At 56.4% G+C, this 16,739-nt stretch overlaps 2 protein-coding genes across 8 annotated transcripts in view; one reads left to right on the forward strand and one right to left on the reverse strand.

The window, feature by feature from the left end:
* The window catches only part of Fam83h (family with sequence similarity 83 member H), a 12,710-nt gene extending 3,802 nt beyond the window's left edge, over nucleotides 1-8,908 (forward strand). The window contains exons 2-6 of one of the 3 annotated variants that reach the window (XM_010630607.2): nucleotides 213-394; nucleotides 2,696-3,157; nucleotides 4,081-4,245; nucleotides 4,315-4,439; nucleotides 4,592-8,908. In XM_010630607.2, the coding sequence (XP_010628909.1) occupies nucleotides 2,711-3,157; nucleotides 4,081-4,245; nucleotides 4,315-4,439; nucleotides 4,592-7,418 (3,564 nt within the window). In that variant the 5' untranslated portion in view covers nucleotides 213-394; nucleotides 2,696-2,710 and the 3' untranslated portion in view covers nucleotides 7,419-8,908. Of the gene's footprint in view, nucleotides 1-212; nucleotides 395-1,620; nucleotides 1,800-2,695; nucleotides 3,158-4,080; nucleotides 4,246-4,314; nucleotides 4,440-4,591 lie in introns of those variants that run through there. The other 2 variants (XM_010630606.3, XM_033760835.1) reach the window with 2 other exon arrangements.
* A 1,636-nt stretch (nucleotides 8,909-10,544) lies between these two features.
* Nucleotides 10,545-16,298, reverse strand: Mapk15 (mitogen-activated protein kinase 15). Of its 5 annotated transcripts, none has more exons than XM_010630615.3 (14): nucleotides 16,085-16,298; nucleotides 14,698-14,796; nucleotides 14,518-14,547; nucleotides 14,298-14,388; nucleotides 13,635-13,765; nucleotides 13,375-13,538; nucleotides 13,056-13,195; nucleotides 12,334-12,391; nucleotides 11,848-11,985; nucleotides 11,644-11,749; nucleotides 11,506-11,551; nucleotides 11,107-11,249; nucleotides 10,911-11,018; nucleotides 10,545-10,818 (listed from the first exon to the last, which is right to left on the reverse strand). In XM_010630615.3, exons 1-14 carry the CDS (start codon nucleotides 16,151-16,153, stop codon nucleotides 10,633-10,635), a joined length of 1,509 nt encoding a protein of 502 aa, XP_010628917.1. In that variant the 5' UTR covers nucleotides 16,154-16,298; the 3' UTR covers nucleotides 10,545-10,632. The 5 variants fall into 5 exon arrangements, with proteins under 5 accessions (XP_010628917.1, XP_010628915.1, XP_010628916.1 ...); XM_010630613.3 differs by having other exon boundaries at nucleotides 11,350-11,551; XM_010630614.3 differs by lacking the exon at nucleotides 11,848-11,985 and having other exon boundaries at nucleotides 11,350-11,551.
* Nucleotides 16,299-16,739: the final 441 nt, after the last annotated feature.

Raw genomic sequence — 16,739 nt, forward strand, 5'->3', positions numbered from 1 at the left:
TGCGGCCGCGTGTGCCAAGCCGGGTTTGCGGGACCAGAGGCCGGCAGGAGATGAGGGTCGACCCCCACCTGCGCCGACGTTGGCTGAAAAGGAGCCAAGGGGAAAAGGGCCTGGGGCCTGAGTAGAGCCTGCCCAGTCCTGACTCGCTGCCGCCCTCGCGGCCTAGCTAGAGCCTGGGAAGGGTGCTAAGCACGGCCTGGACCCTTCCGTAGGGACATCCCTCCAAGGCTGCCAGACGGGTGGCCAAACGCCGCCTGGATCCTGTGTGGAGAGCAGGAGGCCCCAGCCCCTTGATCCTTGATTCCTGGACTGGGGAGCGCACATGGAACGCCTGTTCTGGCAGCCGCTAACTTCCTAGGGTGCACTAGCAGTGGGCCCTGCTGCACCCCTCGAGGTATAATACATTGACTTCCTGTCTGTGAGCCCCATCCAACCGAGTACCACCTTCCTCTTTCCTAATCCTGCCTCAGTATTTGGCCAGGGTCACCCTGCTTTGTGTAGAAGTCCCAGAATCTTCCCATGGGTTCCCGCTTCAGGAGACAGGAACTCCGCTTCTTGCCTGGGTGGGAAGGATCAGGTTCTTGAAATGAAGGTGTGGACTCTGGAGACTGTCTGGCTTTAAGGTCAGAGGTCAGTGGCAGAGGACTCCTGCTGAGTCATTGGTCTTGGGGGGATAGGCCCCTTCCCTTCAGCTGAGTCAGTAGCAAATGTGGGGAAATAGGCTGTTGGGGCTCTTCATTGCCGACTGGGGAATGACCACTGCCCTGTCCATAGTCCAGGGGGTGTGTACCCTTAAAAGGAAGCAGGCAAAGTATTAGGTCATTGGAGAAGGTAGGTACTGCTGTTGGGCCAGGCTGCCCAAAGTGGCCACTCAGGACTGGGACCCCCCTCTTGACCAGCAGTATCTATAGGAAGGCTCCTCATGGAGGTCCACAGGCTAGATAGACCACCCCGTTACCCACAGCTTGGACAACATGGACTCCCCTCCCCAGTGAAATTGGAGGGATGGCAGTGTCCCTTGCAGTGTCTTCCCCATGCTGGAGGTGCCCTCTCAAATAGCAGTATAGTACACCAGACCCATATGGCCAGATGCTACCTCTAAACATGACCTGACTGTGGTCAGTGATTGACCCTGTGGCAAGGGCCCTGTCTAGGTTGACAGGCCAGAGTTCACTCCAGGTGGGCTGTGGGACCTGCTCCTGCTACTCCCAGGTCAGCAGCCCCTGACTCACATGTCTGGTGGAGAGAAAAGTAGTGTGTGTCTGCAGTCAGGGCAATGACCCACAAAGGAAATCAAGCCAGCTTTTCCTAGGACCAGTAGACAGGTAACATCCAGAGCTGGTGAGGGAGTGGTTATGGGGACTAGTCCCCAATTTCCCAGCTTCTTGTCACATTCTTTCAGTTAGTGTGTCATCCTAGGAACACCAAGCAGCATAGCTTCCTGGGCTGTACCCAGCAGGGTCCTCAGCCCCAATATTCTCAGGCAAGTGCCTCCTTCCAACCCCAGTGCAGTCCAGGTGGCCAGCGCCCAATCTTCACATCACCCAGCCACACCTGGGGCATACTCCTCCCTCTGGGTGGAACCAGTTCCCCAGCCAGGCCCAACATGTGAGAATCAGTGTGCTAGGCAAGACAGGAATCTTCTTCTTTCCCCAAACTGAGATAGAGTGGGGATGGGATGAACAGTCTCTGGGGCAGGCTAGGGATAGAAGTCACAAGGTCCCCAGGTACTCAGTGATCATGTCCGATGGCTTCCCAAGCAGCCAGACTCTATGGAGGCCTACTCGAGAGCAGCATGGGTGAGGAAGCTGATATGGATCTGGCCCACTGTGTCCTTAAAGGCTTTGACTTAATCCCAGTGGGAGGGAGGGAGGCAATAGTTCCAGGGACTTGAAAATGTCCCTCTGGCAGGGACAAGACTGAATAAGTGGGGAGCCAGGTCCTACAGGGAAGGGCTGGCACCAAGAGGCTTGGTCCAGGGAGCTGTTGTGTAGGACCAGTAGCAAAAAAGAGCTGAACTGGTGAACTGGCACAAAATCTAGAGGTCAGAAGGCTGGGAGGTCAGGGATTGTGGGGCAAAGAGGTAAACCCTAAGAATGGGGAGGAAGTGTGCCAGGGGCTGTGGGTGGAACAAAGGTTGTTATCCCAGGATGAAATCAGTGCTGTTAGGTCATGTGTGATGTCTTGTCAGTCCTCCCAGCTGTGTTGTACAGCAGAGGTTACACACTAGCGGCACACAGTGACCTGCTGTAGGTCTCCCAGGCAGTGGGGACAGTACCCACTTGTCCATTTGGCCTAATATCAGGGACCTACAAAGAGGGTGTTTTAAAAGAAACTATGAGTCTAGCCTAGATTTGTCTGAACCAACAGTCAAAATATTTTAAATCTATTTTTTATAGAGAAAGGGACCCATATAGCAAAAACATGTCTGGGTCATGAGTATCATAATGTAACCCTGAATGAGGGGTGGAGTAAAGTCAGAGGCCCTACCTGGGAGCTGGTGACAGTGGGGTCCCAGCCAGTGATGCCAGAGGAAAGGGGACAGGGCTGAGATCCCTGTGACCTGTCAGGCACTGCACATCCCTCCCAGGCCTGGGCTGAGCTCAAGTCTCTGGCACCCCTTCCACCTGGGAGGAGAGGGATGGACCCCTAGTGCTCCTATCCCTAGTTAATGTCTCCTTACTCCTCTCCCCAGAACCCCACCCACAACATGGCTCGTCGCTCCCAGAGTTCCTCACAGGGGGACAACCCTCTGGCACCTGGATATCTGCCACCACACTACAAGGAATACTACCGCCTGGCGGTGGATGCACTGACTGAGGGTGGGCCAGAAGCCTACAGCCGCTTCTTGGCATCTGAGGGGGCACCTGACTTCCTGTGCCCTGAAGAGCTAGAACACGTGAGCCGCCATCTGCAGCCCCCACAGCATGTTGCCCGCGAGCTCCCTGAGGGCAGCCCTCCTGATGTGGACATGGATGGCTCCTCTGGCACCTACTGGCCAGTGAACTCAGACCAGGCCGTGCCTGAGCTTGACCTGGGCTGGCCCCTGACCTTTGGCTTCCAGGGAACTGAGGTCACCACACTGGTGCAGCCGCCACCACCTGACAGTCCCAGCATCAAGGATGAGGCTCGCAGAATGATCCGCTCTGCACAGCAGGTGCACTGTCCTGGGCTTGGTGGGCTGTGGAGAAGGGCTTCAAGCAGGAGCCTGGGGGCTTAGGATAAAACAGGGGTCCCTGGCAAAAATGCTCCAGAGCCACCAAAAGCTTAGTGCAGGCTTCAGGCTCTGTTCAGGTTTGCTTGCTGATGGTCATGGCTAGTGTTTAGAAACTCAGGGATTGTAGGGATGTTGGGCTCTCCCAGCCTGCGTTCGTTGTTCAGATAATTCTCTCTAGTCCTGCCCTATCCCCCAGCAAGTGGCAAACTGCAAAAGCAGCCTGCTAAACCAGGGAGACAAGCAGCAGGGCCAGATGCTAAAGACCCTGAAGGCAGGGACTCCCCTCCTGGGGGATCACATGGGTTCACCTTGCCTTCCCCCACCAGTTGAAAGACAACCCTCTAACAGGATGTAAACCCTGTGCCTGCATGGGGCTCTTTATGGGCCACCAACTCTTTTGTTTCCCCCCTTTGGTACTGGAAATCAAACTCACAGGCAGGAGTGGCACCACTGAGGTACATCCCCAGCCTCAATTTGTTTTTTGGGTTCTTGGGGGGTGCTGTTTTTTGTTTTGTTTGGGGGTTTTTGGTTTTTTGAGACAGGATCTCACTATATAGGTTCAAGCAGGCCTGGAACTCACTATATTGCCCAGGTTGGCCTCAAACTCTCCGCAGTCCTCCTGCCTCAGCCTCCTGAGTGCTGGGATTACAGCCATGTGAAGGCCGCCAATATGACTGAACAGCAGCCCCACATGTTCCCTGCCAGGCCCCATCTTCCTGAATAACCTTCCCAGATAGGGCTGCTCTTCCCTGGGGTGGGCTAATGACCACGTTATAGTGTTTGTCAGTGATCTATGAGGATAAGGCCTTGAGAATGTGATGGGGACAGTAAGAGTCTGCCCTCTCCCCTGACAATCCCCACAGGTGGTGGCTGTAGTGATGGACATGTTTACGGATGTAGACCTGCTCAGTGAGGTGCTAGAGGCCGCTGCGCGCCGCGTCCCAGTCTACATCCTGCTGGATGAGATGAATGCACAGCACTTCTTGGACATGGTTGACAAGTGCCGAGTCAACCTACATCATGTGGACGTAAGTGCCCCCCAGGTGGGAGGAGGGGAAAAAGCCTGAGCGTGGACCTGACTCCCTCTCCTGCCCTAGTTCCTGCGCGTGCGCACTGTGGCCGGCCCCACCTACTACTGCCGCACCGGGAAGTCATTCAAGGGCCACATAAAGGAGAAGTTTCTGCTAGTCGACTGCGCTGTGGTGATGAGTGGGAGCTACAGGTGTGCCCAGCTGGGTGTCCCACAGCCCCAGCCCCTCCCCATGAGATCATCCCTCCAGAAGCCCTTCCCCTGTAGCCCCCAACACAGCCCTACAGACCCATCCCACCTGGGCCCCCTACCTTTCCTTGACTTTGACCCCTACCCACCCACAGCTTCATGTGGTCCTTCGAGAAGATCCACCGCAGCCTGGCGCACGTGTTCCAGGGAGAGCTGGTCTCCAGTTTTGATGAGGAGTTCCGCATCCTCTTTGCACAGTCTGAGCCTCTGGTGCCCTCGGCGGGGGCACTGGCCCGCATGGACGCCTATGCCCTGGCTCCTTACGCAGGTGCCGGGCCCCTAGTGGGTGTCCCTGGGGTCGGGGCACCAACTCCCTTCTCATTCCCTAAGCGGGCGCACCTGCTGTTCCAACCGCCCCGGGAAGAAGGCCTGGGCTTCCCCTCCTTCCTGGACCCTGACCGCAACTTCCTCTCTGCCTTCCACCGGGAGGAGATGCCACGGGGGACTGGAGGCATCCTGGAGCCACATGCAGGGATGCGGCCATTGTCACGGCGGTTGGACATGGAGGCCGGCCCCAGTGGAGAGCTCCCGGGCACACGGGGCTTCTTCCAGGCACGGCACCTGGAGATGGACGCCTTCAAGCGGCACAGCTACACAGCCGCCGATGGCACAGGTGCTGTGGAGAATTTCGCGGCTGCCCGCCAGGTGTCACGCCAGACATTCCTCAGCCACGGTGATGACTTTCGCTTCCAGACTAGTCATTTCCACCGTGACCAGCTCTACCAGCAGCACTACCAGTGGGACCCACAGCTTAATCCTGTGCGCCCACAGGGCCTATTCGAGAAGATCCGTGCTGGCCGCCCAGGCTTCGCCGATCATGACGACTTCACGTTGGGTGCTGGGCCACGGTTCCCAGAACTCGGCCCTGACGGGCACCAGCGGCTGGAATATGTGCCATCCAGTGCGTCTCGCGAAGTGCGCCATGGCTCGGACCCCGCCTTTGGGCCAGGCCCGCGGGGTCTTGAACCTGGCGGTGTCCTGCGCCCAAATCTGAGCCAGAGGTTCCCCTGCCAGGCGGTGGTGAGGCAAGGCACAGACCCTGCCATGGAGACAGAGCCCGAGCGTAAGGGGGGTGCCGAGGGACGCGCAGGGCTCCGGCACTGGCGCCTTGCCTCCTACCTGAGCGGCTGTCATGGCGAAGACACAGGTGAGGAGGGCCTACCCACGCCCATGGAAGCCGAGGTCTATGAGGACGACGTGCTGACTCCTGTGGGCCGAGCCACCGCTGGGGACTTGCTCCCCTCAGCCTTCCGTGGCCCTACTGCCTTCCCAGCCAAGGGCCCTGTGCCGGGCTCAGGAAGCGGAGATGGTGCAGAGCGCGAGGGTGTGGAGGAGGCTGGCCTGGCCAAGCAGGACTCCTTCCGCTCACGCTTGAATCCGCTCATCCAGCGCAGCTCGAGGCTCCGATCCTCGCTCATCTTTGCATCCCAGGCACAGGCAGAGGGCACGGGTGGTGCCACAGGGGCCACCACTGAGAAGGTACAGCTGCTGCACAAGGAGCAGACCATCAATGAGACACTGGGACCTGGTGGAGAGGCCATTCGCTCCACTGCCTCCGCGAAAGTGGCTGAGCTACTGGAGAAGTACAAAGGTCCAGCGCGTGACACTGGGGGAGCTGTCACTGTCTCCAGCCATAGCAAAGCCGTGGTGTCCCAGACGTTGCGGGAAGAGATGGCAGCAGTGGGCACTGGAAGGTGTGAGCGCCGCAGCCTGGAGAGCTGCCTGCTTGACTTGCGCGACTCCTTTGCTCAGCAGCTGCACCAGGAGGCTGAGCGGCAGCCTGGTGCTGCCTCACTCACAGCCGCACAGCTGCTTGACACACTGGGCCGGAGCAGCGCTGACCGCCTGCCCTCTCGCTTCCTTTCTGTTCAGGGCCGTTCCACCTCCCCGCAAGGGCAAGAGAGCCCCCCACTAGATGGGCCTGGAGCCCACCAAGTGCTTCATTCTGAGCCAAGAGGTAGCCCCACCTTGGCCTACCCAGAGCGGAAGGGGAGCCCTACGCCTGGGTTCCCCAATCGGAGAGGCAGCCCAACTACAGGATTTGTTGAGCAGAAAGGGAACCCCACATCACCCTACCCAGAGCGCAGGGGCAGCCCTGTGCCTCCTGTGCCGGAACACAGGGGCAGCCCTGTGCCTCCCGTGCCAGAGCGCAGGAGCAGCCCAGGGCCCCCTGTTCCTGAGCGTAGGGGTAGTCTTACCCTGGCCTTGCCTGCAGAGTCCCCAAAGACCACCCCCACAGAGGAGGTGGCAGGCAGCCCTATGGAGGTGCTGCGCAAGGGGTCCTTGCGCCTCAGGCAGCTGCTGAGCCCCAAGAACGAGCTACGGGAGGGCAAGGGCAGCTTCCCAGTGCTGCAGGAGAATGGGCAACCTGAGAGTCCCCGGCGACCATCTCTGGGACGAGGGGACAGCACAGAGGCTACAGGAGATGAACGTGGCCCCAGGTCACGCCTAGCCTCGGCCACAGCCAATGCCTTGTACAGCAGCAACCTACGGGATGACACCAAGGCCATTCTGGAGCAGATCAGTGCCCAGGGTCAGAAGCACCGTGGGGTTCCTGCCCCAGGCCTAGACCCAACCCACAGCAGCCCTGAGCTGGGCCAAGCACCAGTTGCCGGAGGCCTGGCCCCAGATATGTCTGACAAAGACAAGTGCTCAGCCATCTTCCGCTCAGACAGTATGGGGGCACAAGGCCGGCTAAGCCGCACGCTACCTGCCAGTGCGGAGGAGCGTGACCGACTGCTGCGCCGCATGGAGAGCATGCGCAAGGAGAAGCGTGTCTATAGTCGCTTTGAGGTCTTCTGCAAAAAAGATGAGGCTGGCAGCCCAGGGTCGGGGGAAAACTTGGTAGAGGAGGACACCAGGGACAGCAAGGTGGGCAAATTCATGCCCAAGATCCTAGGCACATTCAAAGGCAAGAAATGAGTGTCCTAGCCCTGTAGACCAGGGTGCTACATTGCACACTGCCAACCTGCACCTGGAGCACTGAGCGGGCAAGGGAGCTCCATGTCCCTGAGTCAGGGATGGTTGCCAGGCCCTCATGCCAAAGCAGTCTGGTGGCTTCAGCCTTGGCCTCTCCTTCCCAGGGCACAGCCCTACTGTCTACAGCTCCCTTCTTTCCTGGGCACCCTCCCCAGCTCTGCCTCCCTGTCTCCTTGACTAAGACCCCACCCCCACCTGTGGGACCTTTATTCACCTCAGGGAGCCTTCTATGTGCCTTAGCCCCGTTTTTCAGGGGTTCTCCATAACTTTGCGGCTCAATTTTGTGATCTCCATGCCTTTTGTCTCCTCAGGGTTTCTGTTCTCAGGGTACTCATCTCAAAGCTTCCTGAATCCATCCTATGGCTCTTATCTGCTGACAGCCCCATCTGCCCTCAAACCTCCCTTCTTCCTCCCCACTCGGTCCTTCTTCTCTCACCTCCATCTCTTTCTCTGGGGTTTTCTTGCTTCACTGATCAGACCCCATCTACTTGTGGCCTCTTGGCACCTGCCTTGCTATGGGGAAGGCAGGGCTGGCTGCAGGCACTTGTGAGGGAGAGGTGGGGGACAGACTCCAAGGACATTCCTCTTGGAGTGACAGGGAAACTGGATAGGGCAGACTTCTGGGAAGGAGGGACACAGGACTCCACAGGGGTTGCCCTGCCACCTAACAGCAGCTGTCTTCAGCCAAGTCTGCCCCTCCTACAGCATAGCCCTGGGTAACCTTGTAAGGCACAGGAGAGGAGCACTAGGTTGTGCAGCACAATAAAACACCATCTGAACAGACATCCTCGGCCCCAGCCTCATTAAGTATCCCCCACACAGGAACTATCCCAAGCTATGCCCCAGAAAGAGGCCCTTTTAAATTATTTTGACACAGGGTCTTGCTAAGCTGCCCAGGCTGACCTGGAACTCTTGAACTTCCTGCCTCAGTCTCCCAAGTAGCCGGGATTACACCCAGCTCAAATAGTTTTTATTACTACATCATTATTATTATAAACACAAGAGGGAAAAGATGTGAGGAGCAAGGCTAATTAACAAAAGCAGTTCTGATACCAGCAACTGAGAAAAAGGTGGTGGCAGTAGTGTTTAGTGGCCCTACTTTGACCCTGACAGCTGTCTGGGTTCCAGAGTCACCTCCCAGGTGTATGAGAGCAGGGACTTGGGGCCGAGTGAGAAAGGTCCCCTGGGGGATGGATGAGCTAGAGCATTTCTTGGCCTCGTGCTTGCTGACAAGGTTATATTACGGTGTGTTATATGGCATCAGAGCAAACAGGTTCCAGGCCCACTGCTAAGGGAAAACCCTCGAAGGAAGAGGAAGAACATTCTTCCCATAGAGAGGCTAGAGGCAGCCTCCTGGTCTGCACTGTTCACATCTTGCCAAGACAACCTAAAACATGATGTTGCACATTCTGTTGTTGACCATAAAGTTGGCACAAAATATTCCAACATATATTTAGGCATCAGAGCAAACAGGTTCCAGGCCCACTGCTAAGGGAAAACCCTCGAAGGAAGAGGAAGAACATTCTTCCCATAGAGAGGCTAGAGGCAGCCTCCTGGTCTGCACTGTTCACATCTTGCCAAGACAACCTAAAACATGATGTTGCACATTCTGTTGTTGACCATAAAGTTGGCACAAAATATTCCAACATATATTTATATATATATATATATATATATAAAATCACCCAATTATATGCAACCCTGAACCTCAGGTCCCTAAGTTTCTCTTCTGGACACCCACAAATCCTGGAGGGTGCACTCCAGACTATTCCTACCTCCCATGCTCCTCCTGACTCATCCACCCCCATATACCAACTTTTCACTTCGGGGTCCTCCCTCCACTTCTAAGCTCCTGTGTTGGTGATTTGAGGGCATTCACCTAGGGTCACTTGGCCACCAAGACCAGCAGATGCCTCCTAGCCTCACCCTGTTGCTCCTGCCCAGCCTGCGTCCTTTCTGCCCTGGTGCCAAGTTCCCAGGCCTCAAAGGCCCACCCACCTGTGGCATTACTCCTACGCCCTCAGTTGTTCTTCCAGCTTGCTCACCACCTTGAGGCTATGCCTCAGGCTCTTGACTCCTCAGAAGCCCTCTGAGTGAACTACCTTAGCTGACTCATGTTAGACTCAGGGCCCCATGCCCCTGCTTTCTGGCCCTCTCGGGAGCCAGCACCAGCCCCATTCCAGTGCAATCTCCCAGCCTCTGGTCACACCTCATCTTTCCTGTACATCCCCCAAGATAACCAGGAGCTTTTGACTGTGAGCTCCTCCAACCAGGCAGTGGGGAAGTGGTGCCCCTGCCTAGGGGTTAGGTATAATGCAGAACACCCATGGTACCCTTGGGCCCCCGGATCTCTTTGGCCCCCTTATACTCCTGGTCTAAACTCATACCAGGCCCTGTGCCTGGTGGTAGCCAGAGAAAGTAGCCTTGAGCCCCATAAAACATGTCTAGGTTGTCCCCCACCCTTCGACCACCAAGACCTAGACCAGTCAGTCACTGTGCCAGGAGGCACAGAAGCCAGTCACTGTGTTGGTGGGCACAGGCTGCAGTTAGTGACAATGAGAGGGAAGGCCCAGGGGGAGCAAGTGTTACTAGGGTGGGCTGCCCTCTTCTCACTCCCCCTTTCCTCTCTGGCTCACAGTTACATTACCTGCCTAGGTGCCAGTCACCATGTATCTGTCCACAAATTCTTTTCCCAGACAGAAAAGGACTATCTGGAGCAGCCTGGACCCTGCAGTAGCCCCAAGCTGGGATCTGATGGTGTTTAGGGACAAAGCAGGCAGTAGGAAACGTATGGACAAAGGACAGGAAGATAGCCTAAAGTGCACAGCAGGCCAGACCTAGGTGGACAAGAGACACAGATGACAACGGCCAGGCCCAGGCAGCTTTGCACTGCGCTATTGTTCTAGACTGGTACAGAGAATGCAGGTTCTCAGATGTGGAGTATGTGGGAAAAGTATAAGGGCCCTCAGACTAGGGGATGCTATGGCCTAGGAAGGAGCCCTCTCAGAAAGGAACTCCTCAAAAGGGAGTAGAGGTGCAAGCAGCTAGTTGGACTGGGACAAAGATTTTATTGGAAAGAAATCATTGGGCCTGGGATGGGAAATTTGTGTGCTCTCCTGAGGACATCAAAACAGGAAGTGTGAGGTGGGCAGGCAGCTCACCCATGGGGTCCAGGAAGCAGAGGTAGGTGGCCTAGTGCCGAGTAACACACAGTCCCATAGGCCTGGGAGTAGCCCCCGAGTGCAGCCCTGGCTTCGCCCTGGGCCCCCTGTGAGGCTGAGGTCCTGAACATCCTCCGGCCAGGTCGAGGCTCTGGGGCTTCCTGGAGAAGCCTGGGAGGGACCTGTACATGATTACAGGACACTGTCAGGGTGGGTGAGTGGAGGGAAGGAGGGTCCTGAGGGAACATGGATAGGCACTGGTGGCCTGGCTCACCTGAAGCACACGCCGGGTGGGGTGACCTCGAATCAAGGCCTGGTTGGCTACTTGGGCTGCTGCCTGCATAGTCAGAGAGGGTACCGTGCCTCTCACAGTTGGCTTCACCTGGGAAGGTGGCGTGTTACAGGGTTACTGAAAGGTACAGCAGAGTGAAGGGGGTCTCTCTTCCCATTCCTGCCCTCCCTTGACTCACCCCAGAGGGGGCCCAGGGAGGCTCCAAGGCCACCCCAAGGGGCGGCCTGTCCCTCCTGCCTGGGGCCTGAGCTTGGAGCAAGAAGGCTGACCTCTGCCTTGGCATGTTCCTGGCTACACTGGGGGCTTCTGGAGCAGGCACACCTGTAACAACCCTGGGTTAGGTATGATCTGCAAAGAGTGGTGGCCCCACATAGAAGGGACCAGGGATGTGACCTGAGTGGGGCAACCGAAGCTCACACACCATTCTCTGGGTCCTGACCCAGGCTAGTCTGTGGCCTGGGTCCTGGGTTCCAGGCAGGTGCCCTGATAGGGAGCTGGGGATTGATTTGGGACTTGAGAAAGTGGCCCTGGGCACAGGAGGTCCTGGGCTCTGTCCCCGAGGTGACACCCCCCAGACCTTCCTTTCTTGGACCATGGCTGTTGCCTCTCCACTCCAGGATGATCTGCAGGTGGGAGAGGCGTTGAGGTCAGTAAGATGGGAAAAGACCTCCAGGGTGTTGAAGTCAGATGAGGGGAAAGATCAAGGGCCGAGCACCTGGTAGAGGCGGTTGCGGTACTCTGATGCAGAGAGCTGGTCTTCTTCGTGCACTGGCCACTGTATGTCCACACCCCGTGTCCTCTCTCTGTCTGGGCAGTGGAACCTGCCAGGCCAGGGAGGCAGGTGTAATGGAGCGGGGAGTGATCCCCTTGGCCTCCCAGCCCACCTGGCATTTTGAACCAACCCTTAACACAGCCCCACCTCTGCACGTAGGGGTGCTTCAGCGCCTGGGCTGCACTAAGCCGCTTGTCTGGGGCAAACACCAGGAGTTGCCTAAGGAGATCCAGAGCCTCCGGGGGAGTGTCTGGCGGCAGGAGGGTGTCCAGTGTCTGTCGTGGCCTACAGCAGCCTCTTGTCATCTCTCCAGGCCCCTCAGCCACTGTCTTCCCCAAGTTGTCTGTGGCCTGGGCTGGGCTTCCAATCCTTTGCCTGCCCCCTTTCCCTGACTCAGTAGATCCCCCAAACCAGACGTGCAGGCAAGGTAAATAGACCCCTCTCGACTTTCTTACCCACCTCCTCAACCCTGGGGAAGTTCCTCCTGCCATTCTGGCCCCGCCCTCAGATTTTGGGGCCTTCCCCACAGCGCCTGCCCCACTGGCAGAGTTATGTCAAGGCTAGAGTCTCCTCATCTGTAGCGTGACCAGTGGTTGCTCAGGTGATAGCCCCCCACCTAAATGCCCCACTCACCTGGACCCCAGGCGTTGCAGAATCAAGTCACTGTAGCCTGAGCCAAGAGCCAGGAGGTCTGAGGGGAGGGTGGCAGAAGGAGGTATGACCAGACCTGCCTGGGGCATGGGGCCACTCAGGGGGTCTGGGGGCAGACATCTCTTCGGCACCATCGACTGCAGTGTGAGCCCCTGTGTGAGTCTGAGCATTCACAGTTGTATGTGCATTTGCACCTGTACACCGTCAACCCCACTCACATGAAGATGTTGGCACTGGCCTCCTGGATCAATCCCTTGCCATCTCTACCAGAGAAAGCAGGGACTTGGGGAGAGAAGAGGACACCCCTGGGTTCTGCAGGTGTCACCCCTGGCCTGCTCCACCCCCACCGCTTCCCTCAGTGCCCATGCCCCTGCTCTATGCTGCTCCAGCTTCCAGCACAGCAACACTCCTCACCGCTGCTCCCCACATCCCTCAGCATGCTGGAGCTTTGTCCTGACCTGGCTGTGTATCACAGTTTGGCCATCATAGTCCCCCTGGCCAATCCTGCCTCCCTTGCAGCCCCTTGCAGCCCCTGTGCAGCTCTCCACACTGGCCTGCAGCAGCTGCTCTCTAGGCCTCCATACACAGTACCCACCCTCCCTCCCAGGGCTCCTGAGACTCCTGCCATCCCCATTCTCACAACTCCCTCCCTGTGAAGTTCTGGCCTGTCAGGCAATGTCCCTCTCTCACCCACAAGCGCTCACCCTCTGCCGATGGAGGTGGGATGGTCTCCAGGATCAGCTGCAACTGGTGCAGTGTAGATGAGCCTGGGAACAGGGGCTGCCCTCGCAGCATCTCTCCCAAGATGCAGCCGAGGCTCCACATGTCCACCCCAAGGGTATACCTAGGCAGAAAGGGGTACGAACAAGGGCGCGCTCAGAGGCTGAGGTGGGGGTTCTGGGACGGGGAGGGAAGGATGCAAGTAGACGTAGGCAGACCTAGGGGGCCCTCAACTGGACAGAAAGACATGCCATGGGGTGGTGGGACCTTCAGGGAGAAGACAGGGGTGGTTGGGGGTATTACCAGCGTGAAGACAGGAGCACTTCGGGAGCCCGGTACCAACGTGTGGCCACATACTCTGTCAGGGCCTGGCCCTCGGGCCCCTCAGGGAGGTTGTTCAGGGAGCGGGCCAGACCAAAGTCACAAAGCTTCACCAAGCAGTTGGCATCCAGGAGAACATTGGATGGCTGGAGAGAGGAGGTGTGCTGAGGGCTGGCAGTCTGGGGATACACACTACCACTGGGGGCCAGGGGGCTGGAGGCAGATGCAGTCTAGGGTCCAACCTTCTGGTCCCGATGGATGACATGCCCTGAGTGGATGAACTTGGTGGCCTGCAGGAGCTGGTAGAAGATGTAGCGCTTGTGGATATCCTCCAATAGGTTACCCTTCTGTATGACGGCATTCAGGTCAGTATCTGGAGGTAGGGGACATTCAGGTCAGTCTGGGGTGGGAAATGAACAGGTCTATCCCACTTTGAATCCTACCTGGCTATCAAAGGCGATCATGGGCACTCCCTGCCATGCCATCTGTCAGTGTCTCTATCCTGTTCACTGTCCATACAACTATAAAAGTTTGTGGAATTATTTTAATACTTACACCATGTTGTCTTTATTTAATAAAAAGAGTAGAAAAGGAAAATATAGCTGCACACAAGGACAAAGCAGGAGCCCCTTACAGGCATGGTCCAGTCCATGGTGGTGAACCTATGGCACCCAAGGCACAGCAGGCTGTTTGTATCATTAAAGCTCTAAAAGTTCACCATTACTGGTCTAGGTGGTCCCTTCCAGGCTCTGCAGGCCAACACTTGTAGGTTGTGAGTTCTCCGGGCACAAGATGAGGGCACTATAGGGACTCAAGCAACAAGGGGACACCTGAGGGAGCCAGACCATGAGGTGGGGTCTGGGGTCAGGACACAGATAGGCAGGAAGCTGAATGTAGCCTCTTACCCATAGATTCAACTACCAGGTATATGTCCCTGTCGTTGTCTGCCCGGATCACATCGAGGAGGCGGATGATGTTGGGATGGTCTCCAAACTCCTGGGGAGAGCAGGTTGCTGCTGGAAGGCCAGGGGTTTTGCTATGGGGATTCAGGGACCCAGCTTCCCACTTGTCTGGAGAGACTGCACCTAGAGAAGGGAAGCAGCCAGGATGTCCTGGACCACTCACCTGGAGCAGCATAATTTCCCGGAATGTTCTCTGGAAGAGACAGAAATAACCAAAGGTGACACTTGTCACCCAAATATCCACTCAGCCAGGAATGCCAGGAGGCCTGCTGGGATTGGGCTCCTATCACACCTGAGCTCCCAGGCACCCAAGCTTCCCCCTACTTTGTCCCTATTCACTTACCTGGGCATCTGTTTTATCCCTAAAGGCATCGAAGATTTTCTTGATGGCCACGACTTCACCAGTCCTCCGATCCACTGCCTTCCACACAATGCCATAGGCCTGTGAAAGAAAGCTAGTCTCCTACCCACCTAGCCCGCTCCACAGAAAAGCTCTTCCTTCCCACTCTGGGTTGAAGGAGTATATGAGCTCTGGAGCTCTGGACCTGCAGAGGGGAAGGTAGACCGCAAGAGGCTATGGTCACCAGGGAAGCCCCTGGGAGGAAATGAGGTCACAGGTGAGTCCCCAGGATTGTCTTTTTCCCCTCCAACCCACCCAGGCATTCTCAGTCCCATTCTCTCACACCCATCCAGCTTGCTTAGCAAATCCTGCTGAATTCCTCCTGAATCTGACCACTTCCTACCACCTCTGCTACCTCTGTTGTTGTCTAGGCCACTGGCATCTCTTGCTGGATCACCATCCTATCCTCTTAATTTCTCCTGTCACTTCCACCCTCTCCATGGTGGCTCCTCCACCAAGCAGTCAGAGTGAGCCTTGGAAAGTAGCAGGGATGTAGCTCAGTGGTGCCCTGCCTGCCTGGCTAGTACAAGGTCCTGATTTCGAACGCTGGTACCATGAAAAAAGAAAAAAGAAAGAAAGTGACACCAACAACTCCTACAGTGAATGACAATAAAGGCCAAAATCCCTGAAGTTTCTCAGAAATCCCACCCCCACCCTATTTTACTCACCCTAGTTTTTTTTAAAAACATGTTTTAAGATTTTTTTTTTATTTTATTTTTTTGGTACTGGGGATCAAACTCACCTTTCGAGGCAGGTGGTGGAACAACTGAGCTAAATCCCCGCACCCTGGCTTTCTTTCTTCTATTGGGTCACTCAAAACTGTGTGATTTTATCCAGCCCCTTTGACTCAGGGGCTCTGGACTTGCTAAACTGTCTAGTATCCTCTTATTCTCTCCCCTCAGTCAACACTGAATACATCTACACAACCAACCACACATCTTCACATAGAAGCTCACATTCAAAAATCACAAACCCACATGATTCTACCCCAGCCCCATATACTCACCAGACCCCCCCCCCAGGTGGCTGAAGCAGGCACAGCCTTCTGGGTGTGTCCTGTGGGCACCTAGAGAGGTAGCCTGGAAGCAGGAGTGGTAAGCTGGTGGAGGCACCAAGTTGGCTCCTCCTGAGACCACGGGGCCCTGTGAGTCACCCCTTTCAGAGCCAGGTACCTGGTGGTGGTGGGGGTCACCCAGTTCCCATTGGGGAAAAAGACACGGAGGGGCTCATGGCCAAGGCCACCCCTCCAGTCCTGGAGGAGGCAGAGTGTAATCCGGAAGAGGTGCTGACTGGAGGGGTTAAACTCTGGAAGGGTCCTCGCCTTGCTTACCCCTTTCCCCAGCCGCCGCTTGAGCACGTATCTCTGGGCTACGTGGCGGTCCACCTCAGCAGTACACATGGCGGGCGGGTAGGCAAGGCACAGGTTTGTAGGCTCAGCAGCTCACCCGAGGTTGGACCTGTTGATCAGTTGCCATGGGAACGGTGAGCTCCCCTCCCCTGCTCCTGCGCCTGCGCCTAGCCTGCTTACACTGGGAAGCGGAGGCTGCAGGCCTCTCCCAGAGCTCGAGGCTGCGTCAGCCCCACCCCTGGACTCTGCCTGCGCTGACTCTGCCCCTTAACCGTGCGCCCCATGCACTCTGGTTCCCCAGCCGCAATGGCCCTTCTCCCACTTCTGCAACGCAGCCCTCAGTTCAATCCCCAGTAGGGGGTGGGGTGGGGTCTGTTGCAGGTCAGTAGTTGTATAAAATAGTGACAAAAACAAACAAACAAAAAAATACATGAACAACTAGAAAAAACTCAAACAGTGAAGACAAATAAAACCCCAAATTTTTCCTAGATTCCACAGTTTCTACAGTGGTAAAATTACCCTGTGCTACACAGCTCTAGATTTCTTAGTTCTTCATCTCCATTTCTGCCTTACCTCTTTGTAGACCCACCTCAAACTGTTTTGGGGACGTGCTGGAAAAGGAAGGAAGGATAGATTG

The sequence above is a fragment of the Fukomys damarensis genome, unplaced genomic scaffold, assembly GCF_012274545.1.
Source record: "Fukomys damarensis isolate Sample0158 unplaced genomic scaffold, DMR_v1.0_HiC HiC_scaffold_5, whole genome shotgun sequence".
Taxonomy (NCBI): domain Eukaryota; kingdom Metazoa; phylum Chordata; class Mammalia; order Rodentia; family Bathyergidae; genus Fukomys; species Fukomys damarensis.